The 14,241-nt window shown below is 38.9% G+C and overlaps 1 protein-coding gene across 2 annotated transcripts in view; it reads right to left on the bottom strand.

The window, feature by feature from the left end:
• Positions 1 to 2,394: 2,394 nt before the first annotated feature.
• Positions 2,395 to 14,241, bottom strand: part of Ect2 (epithelial cell transforming 2) — a 58,229-nt gene continuing 46,382 nt past the window's right edge. For both annotated transcript variants that reach the window (XM_036190568.1, XM_036190567.1), the window contains 3 exons: positions 10,877 to 10,984; positions 7,340 to 7,483; positions 2,395 to 3,666 (listed from right to left, as the gene is read on the bottom strand). In XM_036190568.1, the coding sequence (XP_036046461.1) occupies positions 3,577 to 3,666; positions 7,340 to 7,483; positions 10,877 to 10,984 (342 nt within the window). In that variant the 3' untranslated portion in view covers positions 2,395 to 3,576. The remainder of the gene's footprint in view (positions 3,667 to 7,339; positions 7,484 to 10,876; positions 10,985 to 14,241) is intronic.

Below are 14,241 nucleotides of genomic sequence, written 5' to 3' on the forward strand. Positions count from 1 at the left end.
GCCTAGGTCAGGCAGATAGTTTTATTTCTTGTGCAATTTAAGCTGAGACCTTCCTTTCTTACACAGCCTTACTAACATTATACACTCCTAACAATTTTACCTAGCCACTTCTAGGAATGTACTTTGAGCACATAAATTCTTTTTCTGATATATTAACTGATTTTAGCTCTCAGTTGACCTCCTCCTTTTCTTTTGGGTTGTAAAACAAAGTCACTGCCTGAGGAAACTCTTATCTGCCTTTATGATCCTGTAAGAATTCAAGCCTGGTGGCCTTGCGTTAGCTGGAGCACTGCTACTGCATGGGTATATAACTGTAAACCTCAGAGACTTGGAGAGGACTTTGAGGATTTCTACTGGAGAACTAGAGGGAGAACTAGAAGAATGAAATGGAAGATGAAGAAGAGCCAGAAGGGGAAGAACCAGATGGTTAAGAAGATGAGAAGACCAAGGTAGGGCAGAACTAAGATGACAGAATTAAGACAGAACATAGAGGGGACAGCATATAAACGTAGAGAGAAATCAGGCAAGAAAGGAGCTAGGCATGAGAACAGAACTGAAGCTGTGTAGACAGGATTTTATCCCAAAGGAATAAAGTAGATGGACGAAAGAGGTCGGTGTTCATAGATTCTTTTCCCCAAAATAATTCTCGCCGTTTATAGCTTCTCTTCTGGTTCACAGCTACGCTTCTGGGCCCCTGGGAAGAATATTATTAAGGCTAGTCCACCTTAACTAGTGGCTAGCTCAACCTCTGATCTCCAGGCAAGCTTTGTCAGAACACAAACAAAATATCATACAACTGTCACTGAACCAGAAGCTTGCCTTTAGGCTAGGCTGGCTAGCTGATGAGGTCCCAGGATCCATCTGTCTCTGCCTGCCAGGGCTGAGGTTATAGGCCCATTTAGAGTTATGCTAGGATTTTTACACAGGTTCCGAGGATCTGAACTCCAGGTCCTCGTGATGAACACTCTTACCCACTGAGCCATGTCTCAGGCCCTGAGTATACGTGTATATGTATGTATGTATGTATGTATGTATGTATGTATGTATGTATGTATGTATTATTTTCTTGGTCAAGAGATTCTACTTGCTTCATCTCTTTCACACTTCATCTCCTATTTTAATTGCACTCTTACCTTCAAGTCAGGCATTTTCTGTTGCTTTAAACAGTGTGATCTGCCCAAAACAGAAACATTTTAGGATTTACGTGAGGTAGGGGTGTGTGTGTGTGTGTGTGTGTGTATACATACGTACATATGTGTACACATACATACTCCACTCAAATTCCCAAGGTACCATCTCCAGAACAATACACAGCCCAAGGCACCAGTTAAGAGTCAGTGACCAATTCCCTAAAGCCATTAGATCTTCCACATTGTTCTTTTCCTCTTGCTTACATATTAGCATTATTATTCTTTGTTATATTTCATAAGAAATGCTTGGTGCTGGGACTAGCATAGCACAATGGTAGAGTTAGCCTACTCAATAAGAGGAGGTAGGTCCAATCCTCAGCACCAAAAGCAAACAAATAAGGCACATTTGTTGTTCCCATTGTGGCATTCACTCTGAATCCAGTTGCTTTACCTATGCTGACAAGTGGTCCTCAGAACTTTGTCTGCATGTAACCCTGCAGGCCAGAAGAGGGCACCAGATCTCATTATATATAGATGGTTTTAAGCCACCATGTGGTTGCTGGGAATTGAACTCAGGACTGCTGGAAAAACAGCCAGTGTTCTCAACCTCTGACCTATCTCTCCAGCCCCATCTTCAGAACTTTGAAACTTGGTCATTTGATGATATCTCTCATCCTTAAATTGGCAATATAAATCCTATCAACAAATATCCTGATATTAAACCACGGTTGCATTCTTGAAAGAACACTATCTGATGCTCTAAAAGCATTAAAACATTTGTAAAGGCTTTTATAATAAATAAAACATGTTACTTTCTCATTAGAGGAAAAAGTTGTTGATAATTCTGCATGGTGCAGAATCTTAATGCATTAAGTGCACATACAAACTGGCTTTATCTGATAATGGGAACACACCAATGCTCTACAATGGACAGTTAATGATAAGGCCCAGACAGAGTTACTTTTAAGTTAAAATTTACCATTTGTTTACTATTTTTTGATAGTACACCTGATAGTTTTCCAAGTTCATAATTTCTGCAATTTCATCTCTCTGGAAAAATTCAGGCTTTGTAGGCAGGGCAATACCTCCACCTCCAATAAAACAACAAACACCCCCATCCTATAGACAGCGCACTATACACATACTCAAAAACATCAGTGAAACATATGAGAATAAGCTAAATACAAAACAGTCCAGAGACTAATGAGGCATCCAAATTTGTCTATGAAAATTTCTCTGAAGAAATGACAGGACACATAAAAGATAACTGTTTTAAGCTATTTATTTACAAGTTCTTGCTAATAACTGTTTTTAAAATATAGCAAAACAATGTCATATACTAACCTGTGAAATGACATACGTGGCATAGAAAAAATCCATAGTCAATTCAACTATTAAAGCATATTATTGAAAATTAAGTAACAAGGAGACTTACAACACCCCCTTGAATAAGTAGGAAATAATACACTTGGCCATAGGAACCTGATCATTCAGTATTACTGACTCTAAGAAATACTACACTAAAAGATAATGGCAGATTTACAAAGTATTTGACAATAAATTTCCAATCTTATTTTTAATGATATGACCACAAAAAAAGCTGACCACACATAATATCTATGCATTTCACAGCAGATTAGCAAAACTGAAGGCAACTTCAGAAGGACTGTATGGAGAACAGAAGCAATTCTTAACAGTTTTCCCATGGTCTTCTCCTTTGAAATAAAATTCAACACAGTAGTCAAAACTAAAGCAAGATTTGATAGTAGCTAGAACAAAAAAATAAAATAAAAGTAGTCTCTGAAACAATTAAAAGTACATACTAATATCTGTCTTTGTAGCATACACAATGTTTTCTAATCTTTCTGTCATCTCAATTTGCAAAAAATATTTTCAAACAATCTTAATTATATGGTTGATACTGGTGTATCTTTTAAAATTCATGTGCTAGATCTTTTATTCTAAAAGAAAATAAACTGCAGAAGAGCAGTTAGGCACATCAAACAATACATGTGACTGAGGCCCTAGAATTTAGTCAGAGGTTTTTATTTAGTAAGTATTGCATTACCATTTAGTCACTGCACAAATTGAGATATACAAATATGTACTTCCAAAAATTCATTCAAGATACTATACAAATAGACAATAGTATTTTACACCCACCAATAAGTTTACTGTATCAGGTTACAAAGCTACTAATTATCATGAATAACTTAAGTTACTGTCTTCAGATGTGAGCATCAAACAGAGATAAATTACATCAAGAATCAATATTTTTTTTACATGAATTATCTTGAAAAATGTAAGAAATAAACGTAGTTTTTCAAGAACATAAAATGGCATTGGTTAGTGTTACTTATCTCCTTTACGACTTTCACCAAGTGCTAATTAGAAGTACCATTTATGTCAGCATCTTTTTGAAGGATGAAGTCCCGTGGGTTCAGTTTCATATCAAGTGAGTTGTAGATCTACTTAATGTATGACTTCTTCGTTCAAAGAAAGAAGGCAAGCTGACAAGGGAGGGAGATGGAATGCCCTGTGGAAGATAAGACAAACATACTTCAGATTTCTCTCCTCAAAACTTGTAGCAGAGCCCAGTGCCATGCCTACCCATCTCACCTCTACTAATCACCATGACAATCAAGACACAGCTCCAAACTCTTTCAATATAAGACTTAAGATCAGAGGAATGGAGTAGGAATAAAACACAATTAAAACTAGCATTCTGAAACAAAAGCTAGATGACTGACGACTGATTTACCCAGAAGACACTGGCTTAGTGACTAATCTCATTGGAATCGTTCCTCCGTGAGGCACTCGTGGCTCAGGGTTACAGGTTGTGAGACTTTGTAAATCAGTTAAAAGATAAACACTTGTAGCCGGGCGGTGGTGGCGCACGCCTGTAATCCCAGCACTCGGGAGGCAGAGGCAGGTGGATCTCTCTGAGTTCAAGGCCAGCCTGGGCTACAGAGCTAGTCCAGGACAGGTTCCAAAGCTACAGAGAAACCCTGTCTCGGGAAAAAAAGAAAGACAGGGAGAGAGGGAGGGAGGGAGGGAGGGAGGGAGGGAGGAAGGAAGGAAGGAAGGAAGGAAGGAAGGAAGGAAGGAAGGAAGGAAGGAAGGAAGGAAGGAAGGAAGGAGAAAAACACTTGAGGAACTTGTATGCTGAACAGAGGGACAACTTCTAGGAGCCAGGTCTCTCCTTCCAGAGACTGAACGTGGGTCCTCAGGTTTGGCAGGAAGCACCTTGCCTGCTGAGCCTTCTAATTGGTTCTTTCTTAATTCTTTGTGTGTGTGTGTGTGTGTGTGTTGTGTGTGTGTGTGTGTGTCTGAGAGAGAGAGAGAGAGAGAGAGAGGTGGGGAGGGGAGGAGAGGAGAGGAGAGGAGAGGAGAGACACACTACCTGACGTGGGGCTCTGGGGATCAAACTTGGGTACTATGAAAGAACAGGAAATGCTGAGTCCTCTCTCTCCAGGCCCCTTTTCTTAATTCTTACAGCAAAATTAGGAAGGATAAAAATCACATCATGGAAATTACCTAACAGTAATTCATCTATTCCCCCAAGTTTCAATGTTATATGCACAACTCCTATGTGTTTGTGTGTATGTTCATGTATATATTTCACTCCACATAAACTGAACAGGACAGCAGCACTTCTGAGTAACAGTAATTATCAAATTTCTCTGAGGAATATAAACTTATTCTTTCAAAGGTCAAAGTTTATCATCATCAGAATCTTAAACTATAACAAGAAAAGCATGCAGAAGGTTATCAAGCCCAAGTGAGTATAATAAAATAAATTAAAAGTCTACTTTCTTGAAATGAAGATGAACGGCTATATCTAAACTCAGGGCCTATAAGATAACCGGCCCTAGGTTTCCATCCAAGGGGAAAATAACGTTTAAAGCAAATTAATAAGGACTGCCACACAAGTGATAAAATCTAATGACTTCAACAGCCAACCTCCGTGACTTCCTCTGGTAGAACTTTTATGATTTACTATATAAAAGCCATAAATTTGAGAATCTACATATTATAACACACTCCTTTAGATGATTATTTTCTAAAGAAAAATTTTAATGGAACCTGCTTATTATGAACTTAATAAATTCTGTTGTAAAAAACATTTTTATTTGACAATATGCAAAAAATATTTAATATTTACTATATATTCAAAGCAATAATAAAGTTGTGAATTCAAAAGTCACACCCCACATAAAGTGATTCAATGGAGAATGTTTTCTTTCTTTTTCCACAAATACAAATTTCAAGTAGCCAAAAAGCTCACATTAAACTTCACAAGGCTTGTTTCCATCACTGCTTGGCAGAGTTCCTAAATTCTTCACAAATGTCAAAGGTGACTTGGGAAGAACATTTGTTGAAATTTGAGAAAGTTGAAAGAAAACATCAGTTATTTCCTCCTTCTAGTAATTGTGAAGAACTAGAGCAGGAGGCAGAGCGCTGTACAGAAGGAAAATGGGAATACAGGAATACGGAGTGTGCCCAACAGTGGGGTCTGAGTGCTGAACATGAATGGGCTTAATCCAATTACACTGCCTGGGGAGACACAACTGTAATCTGTTGGACTACAAACAGCACCTGAGGAGAGAGCATGGAGTTCTTAAAGATATTTCAGCTACTTCTCATGTATATTGTCTATATAAAAATATTACTAAAAATAACACATATTTTCTACAAGTCATCTAAAAAATAATAAAACCCACTTATCAGTATTTAAAGGCAACCAGGTTTACATTAGTACAATGAAAAAAGCAAATAAAACTTGGGCCTTAAGAAAATTCATAATCTAACAAACAAATGCTTATCTGCATTGTTTATAACTTTGCACATCTATATATTTTTTTCAAAAAATTTTTTGTATCTCTTAAAGACAGGGTCTCATGTAGGGCAAGCTGACTTCAAACTTGTCACAGAGCTGAATGGCCAGGGCTGACCTTGAACGTCTGGTCCTACTTGCACTCCACTGCATGCTGGGATTCCAGGTGTGTGCCTGGTTAGCATGGTGCTGAGGAACCCACAGCCTGGTGAGTGTGAGACAAACACTTACCAAATGAGCTACAACTCCAGCCAACTTTGCATGGACTTGTAAACACACTCATTTTCTTGGCTATAACTGAAGTATTAAAGACCTTAACTAGTTTTTAAAAAATAACTTTACTATTATGTTCCTTATCTACATTAGTTTTATATGACACAAATCTAACCACTCATTAATACCAGAGCACCCAGTGTGCCAGATTCGAAGCATTTAATATACATTAATTTCACCCTTACCATTACTTTGGATTTGTTTTACAGTAAAAGTGAGACAGATCATTAATAAAACTTGCCAAAGTTATACACTAGTATACAGCAAAGCAAGGTTCTGAAAACTTGGGTTCCAGAGTTCAAGTGCTTAACTCTTACCCAAACTTATCCCTGAATATGCAGTGCACATGACATCCAGGTGTGATTTCATCTATCATTCAGTTCTCTGATGTAAGGATTAGTGACAACCTCTTGTTCATAAAAACTCAGACACTTGCTAAGTGATGTAGAGCTAAGAACTGACAGCCATGTGATTTCCTTAACCTCCATAGCGTGGGTTAATAATAATTTAATGGGAACACATATACTTCAGTGGGATGGCACTGTTACAAATGTCTAGTTCATTCTAGCACTGTGAATGCGGACTGCTTAGGAGCACTTAAGTATTTACACGTGATTTTAAACCCCACAGACCCTCCAAAGTTTAGTTGTAGTAGAGATGACATTCTACTCATCAAGCCAATCGAAAAGAAATAAACCTTAGTCCAATGTTACTGGAACTTAACAAAGAGAAACATAACATTTATATTAATAAACTACTAAAGCCAGACTAAAGAATGCTTTTCTTATGAAAATTAGAATGTCTCGATGTCAGTAAAATCTCATATCCAGTGAACTACATAGGAGGTATGCACCTAACTCACTAAAAGCTCTTAGCTGGGTGTAGTGGCACATGCCCAGGATGTGGGAGGCAGAGGCAGGTGGATCTCTGAGTTCGAGGCCAGCCTGGGCTACACAGAAGTTCCACAATAACTAAGGTTACAATAGACCCTGCTGAAGGAAAGAAAAGAAGAAAGGACCTTTTCTGTTTCTAAGAAAGAAGTAGTTCGTCACCCTTCCACATCTGAGTTAGCCCTTTAGCTTACCAAGCCAATACTTACTGCTAAGGATGATGTGCTAGACAGACGGCTCACACCAAGTCTGCCACTACTGGGAGGACTCCTTCCCTCTGAGCTATGGGATGATGAGAGAGCCATCCGCAGTGCTCTCTTGGGAGTTTTGGAAAAAGAAAACGCTCTTGTAACCTGAAGTTTAAAAAGAGTTTAGTATTAGTTAGCTAGACAAACTTGAGATGGTCCATAAAAATATCTCTACAAAGAAAGCCAAATATATCATTCCCACAAATCGATGTAGCAGAATTCTCTTTGGCATAGGCAGGGAGAAAATGACGCCTATTCCCTCTTGCACTTGGAGCACTGAAGCCCAATGGAACGAAGAAGTGGAAGAAAATGGCTAGCCTGAGACACAAGAAATTTAGGGGTTTTGTTGTGCTGTTTGTTTTCTATTTCTTTTCTTTTTGTAGTGCTGGGATTGGACCCAGGATTTCTATATGCTTAAAAAAACAAAACAACAACAACAACAAAAAAAAACCCCACTCATCACTAAGCTACATTCTAAGCTAAATAAAACCCATGATTTTCTCTTATTCTATCACAGTGTAGTTGTGCATTCCAAAGCCACTTGGACCCAATTTCTTTGCTGCTAGGTAAGGAATTCCTCTGAATCATGATCTAACTAGTTTACCTACTATATGTTATAGTGTTAAGTGAAAGCATACACAAGATAGCACAGAGCCTCCCTTTCTAAGGGAAACAAAACAAACCTTATAAATAAAGCAGCAAACCATAAGGCTATGTGGTGGTTTGAATAGAGATGGCCTCCAGAGACTCATGTGTTTGACGGCTTGGCCTATACAGAGTAGCATTATTAGGAGATGTGGCCTTGTTGGAGGAAGTGTTTCACTGAAGGGACAGGCTTGGAATCTCAGAGCTCAAGCTATGATCAGTATGAGACACGGTTCACTTCTTGGTGCCTGCTGATCCAGATGTGGAACTCTCAGCTCCTTCTCCAGCACCGTGTCTGCCTGTGTGCCGCCATGCTCCCTGCCATGACAATAATGGATTTAACCTCTGAAACTGTAATCCAGCCCTAGTTAAATGTTTTCCTTTGTAAGAGTTGCTGTGGTCATGGTGTCTCTTCACAGTAATAGAAACCCTATCTGAGGTTGCAAATGCCCACTAGCTCTCTGAAACCCTACTTTTATTACTTACTTACTTACTTACTTACTTACTTACTTACTTACTTACCTGTCTGTCTGTCTGTCTGTCTGTCTATCTATCTATTCTATCTGTCTGTCTGTCTGTCTGTCTGTCTATCTATCATCTTGGAGGCAGAGTCTCTCTTCATAATCCAGGCAGTCCTGTAACTCAGAAACCCATCTGCCTCTTCCTCCCAAGTATTGTAATTAAAGGCAGGCACAAGTATACCCAGCTAACTTCTACTTTTTAAAAGTCCCATTATCAATATAAGATGAAAACATGAATAGATCCTGTTTCCTGACTCAGTATTATGCTCTTGCTGAAAACTCTTTCTGGCATTATTTAAGATGAATGAATATGTATTTATATGTAAAACACCAAAGGTACATTTCAGCACAAGTCTGATTCATACAAGTCATTAAGACAAGAATGCCTGCATAAGACCCAGGTTCCAAACAGCCAGCTCATGCACTAAGGACAGGTCTGGGTTCCACTGCCTGGATACCTCCCAAATAGTTCAAGCTAATCCACTGTCTCACTTATCCAGAGGGCCTGATCCAGTTGGGGGCTCCTCAGCTTTTGGTTCATAGTTCATGTGTTTCCATTAGTTTGGCTATTTGTCCCTGTGCTTTTTCCAATCTTGGTTTCAACAATTCTCACTCATACAATCCCTCCTCTTTCTCGCCAATTGGACTCCTGGAGCTCCACCTGGGGCCTGGCCAAGGATCTCTGCATCGGCTTCCCTCAATCATTAGATGAGATTCCTAGCACGACAGTTAGGGTGTTTGGCCATCCAATCACCAGACTAGGTCAGTTCAGGCTTTCTCTCGACCATTGCCAGTAGTTTACAGTGGAGGTATCATTGTGGATTTCTGGGGACCTCTCTAGCACTTTGCTTCATGCAGGGACATTTTGCTCAGCCTAGGAGGAGGAGGGAGGACAGGGGAATCCATGCTGATATGTAAAATTAAATTAAATTATAAAATTAAAAAAAAAAGACAAGAATGCCAACAGCAAGTTGTTAAGTGCTATGACAAAGACGCCACTGAACTTTATAAAACCAAGTCTGTAAGTCATTTCTGAGTATTGTAGAACAGTTTTGTTGTAGACTATTGAGAGTGTATGCATATGTGTGTGCCTGCACGTGCACACAAGCAGGTCACAGGGCAGTGTTGTGGAATATTACTTTAACTGTGTAAAGGTGTGTTACATTGGTTTATGCTGCATTTGCTTAATTATGTAAAGATGTGTTGCTGTTTCACCTCGCCTGCCTAAGGCACCTGATTGGTCTAATAAAAAGCTGAACAGTCAATAGTTAGGCAGTAGAGGGATAGGCAGGGTTGGTATGCAGAGAGAAAATGTAGGAGGAGGAATCTAGGCTCAAGAGAAAAGAGAGAAGGAAGAAGAGAATGAGGGAGAAAAAGAGGGAGACTCCCAGGACCAACCACCAGGCAGCTGTTCGACAGACAGATACAGACATACAGAATGAAAGAAAGGTAAAAGCCCCAAGGCAAAACACAGACGAAGAGAAACAGTTAAAATTAAGTTGTAAGAGCTAGTGGGACAAGCATAAGCTAAGGCTGAGCATTCACAATTGATAATAAACATTCATAATTGATAGTAAGTCTCTGTGTCTTTATTTGAGAGCTGGTTAGTGGCCCAAAAGAAAGCTTGCTACAGGGCAATCACTAATATGTAATCAGGTACTTTCTAACTTACTTTCTTAAAGATGGGATCTCTACTGGCATAGAACTCATCAAGTAATCCACACTAGCTGACCATCAAACCCCAGGAATACCTCCTGACTCCGCCTCCCCAAAAGTAGGATTATAAATGTCACGGCCCGGCCCCTTGAGTTCTAAAAATAGAACTCGACTCCTTACAACAGCTCTAGACTATTCTTTTATTAGGGTTGAAATAATGCTGTATGTCAAATGTGTTGCTCTGATTGGTTAAAATAAATAAAGTGCTGATTGGCCAGTAGCCAGGCAGGAAAGATAGGGTAGGCAGGACAAGGAAGAGGAGAAGGCTGGGAACAGGAAGGCTGGAGAGACACTGCCAGCTGCCTCCATGAGAAGCAACATGTAAAGACACCGGTAAGCCGCAAGCCATGTGGCAAAGTATAGACTAACAGAAATGGGTTAATTTAAGATAGAAGACGTAGATAACAAGAAGCCTGCCACGGCCGTGCAGTTTGTAAGCAATATAAGTTTCTGTGTGCTTTCTTGGTTGGGTCTGAGTGACTGTGGGACTGGCAGGTAAGAGAGAGTTGTCCTGACTGGGCCAGGCAGAAAAACTCTAACTACAAAATAAATATTAGTTTAACTTAATGTAAAAAACACATTTTAAAGATATGTCCAGAATTTCACCCAAACTTACCTTTTTTGAAGTCTTTTTTATTGCTCTAGATGCTCGACTCAATGTACTATCCATATCTTTTGTAGTTACTTCAAAAGACTCTGGATCAGCCACGTACATAAGATTCTCCTGGTGAAAAAATAATTTAGTTCAAAAATCAAACTATTAAGCACTTACATATATACGGTAACTGAAGTTACTTAAGACTTGTGACGTGGACTGGGATGTGGCTCAGCGGTAGTGGGTTCTGGATCTAATCCATGGTGCAAACCCATCCCACTACCCCAAAAATTAACATAATTTTTACCCTGAAATATACTAGCTTGAGGATAATGGAAAATAATTGATTAAAGGAATAGTTTACTGTGGACCACATAACTTAGATCAACAGGATATGCATCATATAAAAGCTTACTAAACAACCTAAAACTAACGTTATAAATTAAGAGTTAATGCTTAAATATAGTTTGCCACAAACCAACGACACACTTTCCTAAGAGACTCTCACCCCTGACATTCCTCCTCAATCAGAGGCTCTGGCCTGTCATCCCAGTCCTACAGTAATAACAGCAAAGAATCAGGAATCAGTGTGTTTAACACTCTTGAAACCATGCAAATATTCTGTGTAATGAGCAAAGTGCTCTGTTCTAAGGCAAGGTTCTGAGATTATAAAGCACATTCCCAAAGAGCAAGAGCCCTCCTAGAGTAAGCTAAGAACCACAGACCAAAATTAACTTTAAAATCAGAAAACCCCTTGTCAGAACATGGTCCAAGAATGGTCCTGTGAGAATTCTGAGTGATTATGAAAACACTCAAGAAAACAAGGCAAGAGTCTTGTGACCTCAGTTTCTTCAAAACACAGAATTGTTCTTGGAATGTGCTTTCATGCTCTTCCCAGGTGTGGTGGATAGGAGTGAGTTTATTTCAAATTATTCATTACAAGTGGGTGTTTGTTTGTGTCTATGCCTCTATGGAAAAACGTTTCTGCCACATGACTGTACAGTTTACTCATGGACTCTTCCTAACCATCAGAGTATAAACTGCTGCTCTGAGTAAAGCTGGCTATTGTGTGAGACTCTAGCCTGCCTCACTCATCTGCTCCATTTTCCCAGGTCTCATTGCCTCTAGTGTAGTAGACGGTCCTTCTCCACATAATTACAAATATTACTATTTGTCTGCACTTCATAAATTTTGTTTGCATCAATTTGCAACTACTACAGAGAATTGAATACCATCTTGTGAAAGATATTTTTTCTGAAAGTTTCCTCATATACAAAGTGGAGAAAATACTGATGATGACTAGTCAACAGCACTTACAAAGGGAATGCCTGACAGTGCTCAGAAGAATTGACTGAAACACAAAGTATTAAACAACACATCCTACAATTATAAATGGCTATTCAAAATGAAACTAGAGGCAAAATATAAATGCCTACTTTACTCTCCACCATTAGCAGCCAAATGGCCTTAGTTTGCTAAAGCTGTTTTAGTTTCTTCACTAAAGTAATCACATTTGGGGCTGAGCTGTTAAGCCATATACTGTTCGAGCAGAAACCCAGAGTGCAGTCCTCAGTCAGCACCACGTTAGGCTCTCCCTGCAACTACAGCTCCTAAAGATTCAGCGAGCTCTTCTGTCATCCATGGGTGCAATCACATACACATACCCCCACATACATACACATAATTTCAAAAGTTAAAAGAAAACCAAAGTCATTCTGCCTGCTCCAGACCCACTTTTCCCACATGATGCATCTGCTAAATGACAGACTTAATCCAATCCCCAGTACATAACAGTACCTGTAGATGTCTATACTTTTAAGGAAGATACAATGAAAAATGATACAAAGTTATTTTTATTACTTATCTTGTTTTTGTCAGTATTTCCAATTTTTATTTTGCATTCCTTATTAACATACATACAGTTCATTTGTCAAACTCTCTAACTTCGTTTTTCTATGTCCCTTCTGCCTAATGGGTACTTCCCATTTAAAAGAGGTAATTTATGCCACATAATATTTCTTGTTTTTGAAACGGTTTCTCACTTTTTTTACACTTAACTCATATTTATAATTTATGTGGAAAGGAATACTGATATACATCTAATTTCTAAATACTTAACTAATTTTCATAGTGCCGTGGGCTAATAACTATAGTTAAGGGTCTACACCAGCATGATAGTCTTATTTCAAAAACATCTGCTCTGGACTGAAGAAAATGGCTCAGCAATTCAGAGTACTGGCTGCTTTTCCAGAGGACCGGAGTACAATTCCTAAGAACCAGCTGGCATCTCACAGCCATGTGTAACTACAGTTCCTGGGGAGTCAATGCCCTCTCTGGTCTCCTTGTACACTTCCAGCATGTGCTGTACAGACATACAAATATACAGGCAAAACAGCCATCTGTGGAGAATACTTTTTATTTACTCTTCCTATCAAACAGTGTGATAGTATTCTGATTGCCATAATCTTTTTTTAGAAGTACAATTCAGGGTCAGCATGATAAATCAGTGGGGAAAGGCATTTGTCTGCAAGCCTAATATTTTAATTCTATCCCCAGGAGCAAAGAGAGAGAAGAAAGAGTGAAGAGAGAGAGCTGACCCCCACACCTCCAGCTCCACCAAGCTTCCTTCACAAGAGCAGTGGCATACACATCCCACTCTGCCAAATAAACAAATGTCATTTTTAAAGCTTAAGTATAATTTAGTATCTCATATGGTAGCAGAGCTACTATTTTCTAGGTATCAGTTTCTTCTTTAAAAATCATCCTAGGGATCATTCCATCAAATTCCAAAAGTTCTCCAAAGGATTTTAGAAATAGCAGAAATCTGTAAACTAATTAAAGATGAATCAACACCCGTGTACTAATGTTATCACTCAGGAATATCTTATCAAGGGCTCTCAATACTGCAGATTTCTGTTTCATTGTTTTTGTGCTGGATAGTGAAAGCAGATCTTAGAAATTCAAGGCGAACACTCTACCATTGAATTATAATCCTAGTCAAACACAAACTTCTTAAATTAATTTCCCTATTTCTTAAAAAAACTATTCCTAAATACTTCATAATGAATTTTATTGGAAGAGGTCATTTTTCTATACTCGGTAGGTTCTGATTGCTGCCTTGCTTTACACACAGCACCACAAACTGAGTGCATAGTTTAGTGATGTGCTACTTCTCCGTGGGAATGCCTTTCATACTGTGCAAACAATATAACATACATCCACAGACCACATAAACTACATTGCTACTCTACAAAAGAACCTCACAGGGTGGACCATCAGTGTGCAGTCTGCTGGCGGCTAAAAAGATGCCAGGGATGACTCCACATCCATCAACAAATACATACTCAAAGAGCCTACTGTCCTTTGGAAAGTTCAAAGACCTAAAC

This window comes from Onychomys torridus, chromosome 6, assembly GCF_903995425.1.
Source record: "Onychomys torridus chromosome 6, mOncTor1.1, whole genome shotgun sequence".
Classification (NCBI taxonomy): Eukaryota; Metazoa; Chordata; class Mammalia; order Rodentia; family Cricetidae; genus Onychomys; species Onychomys torridus.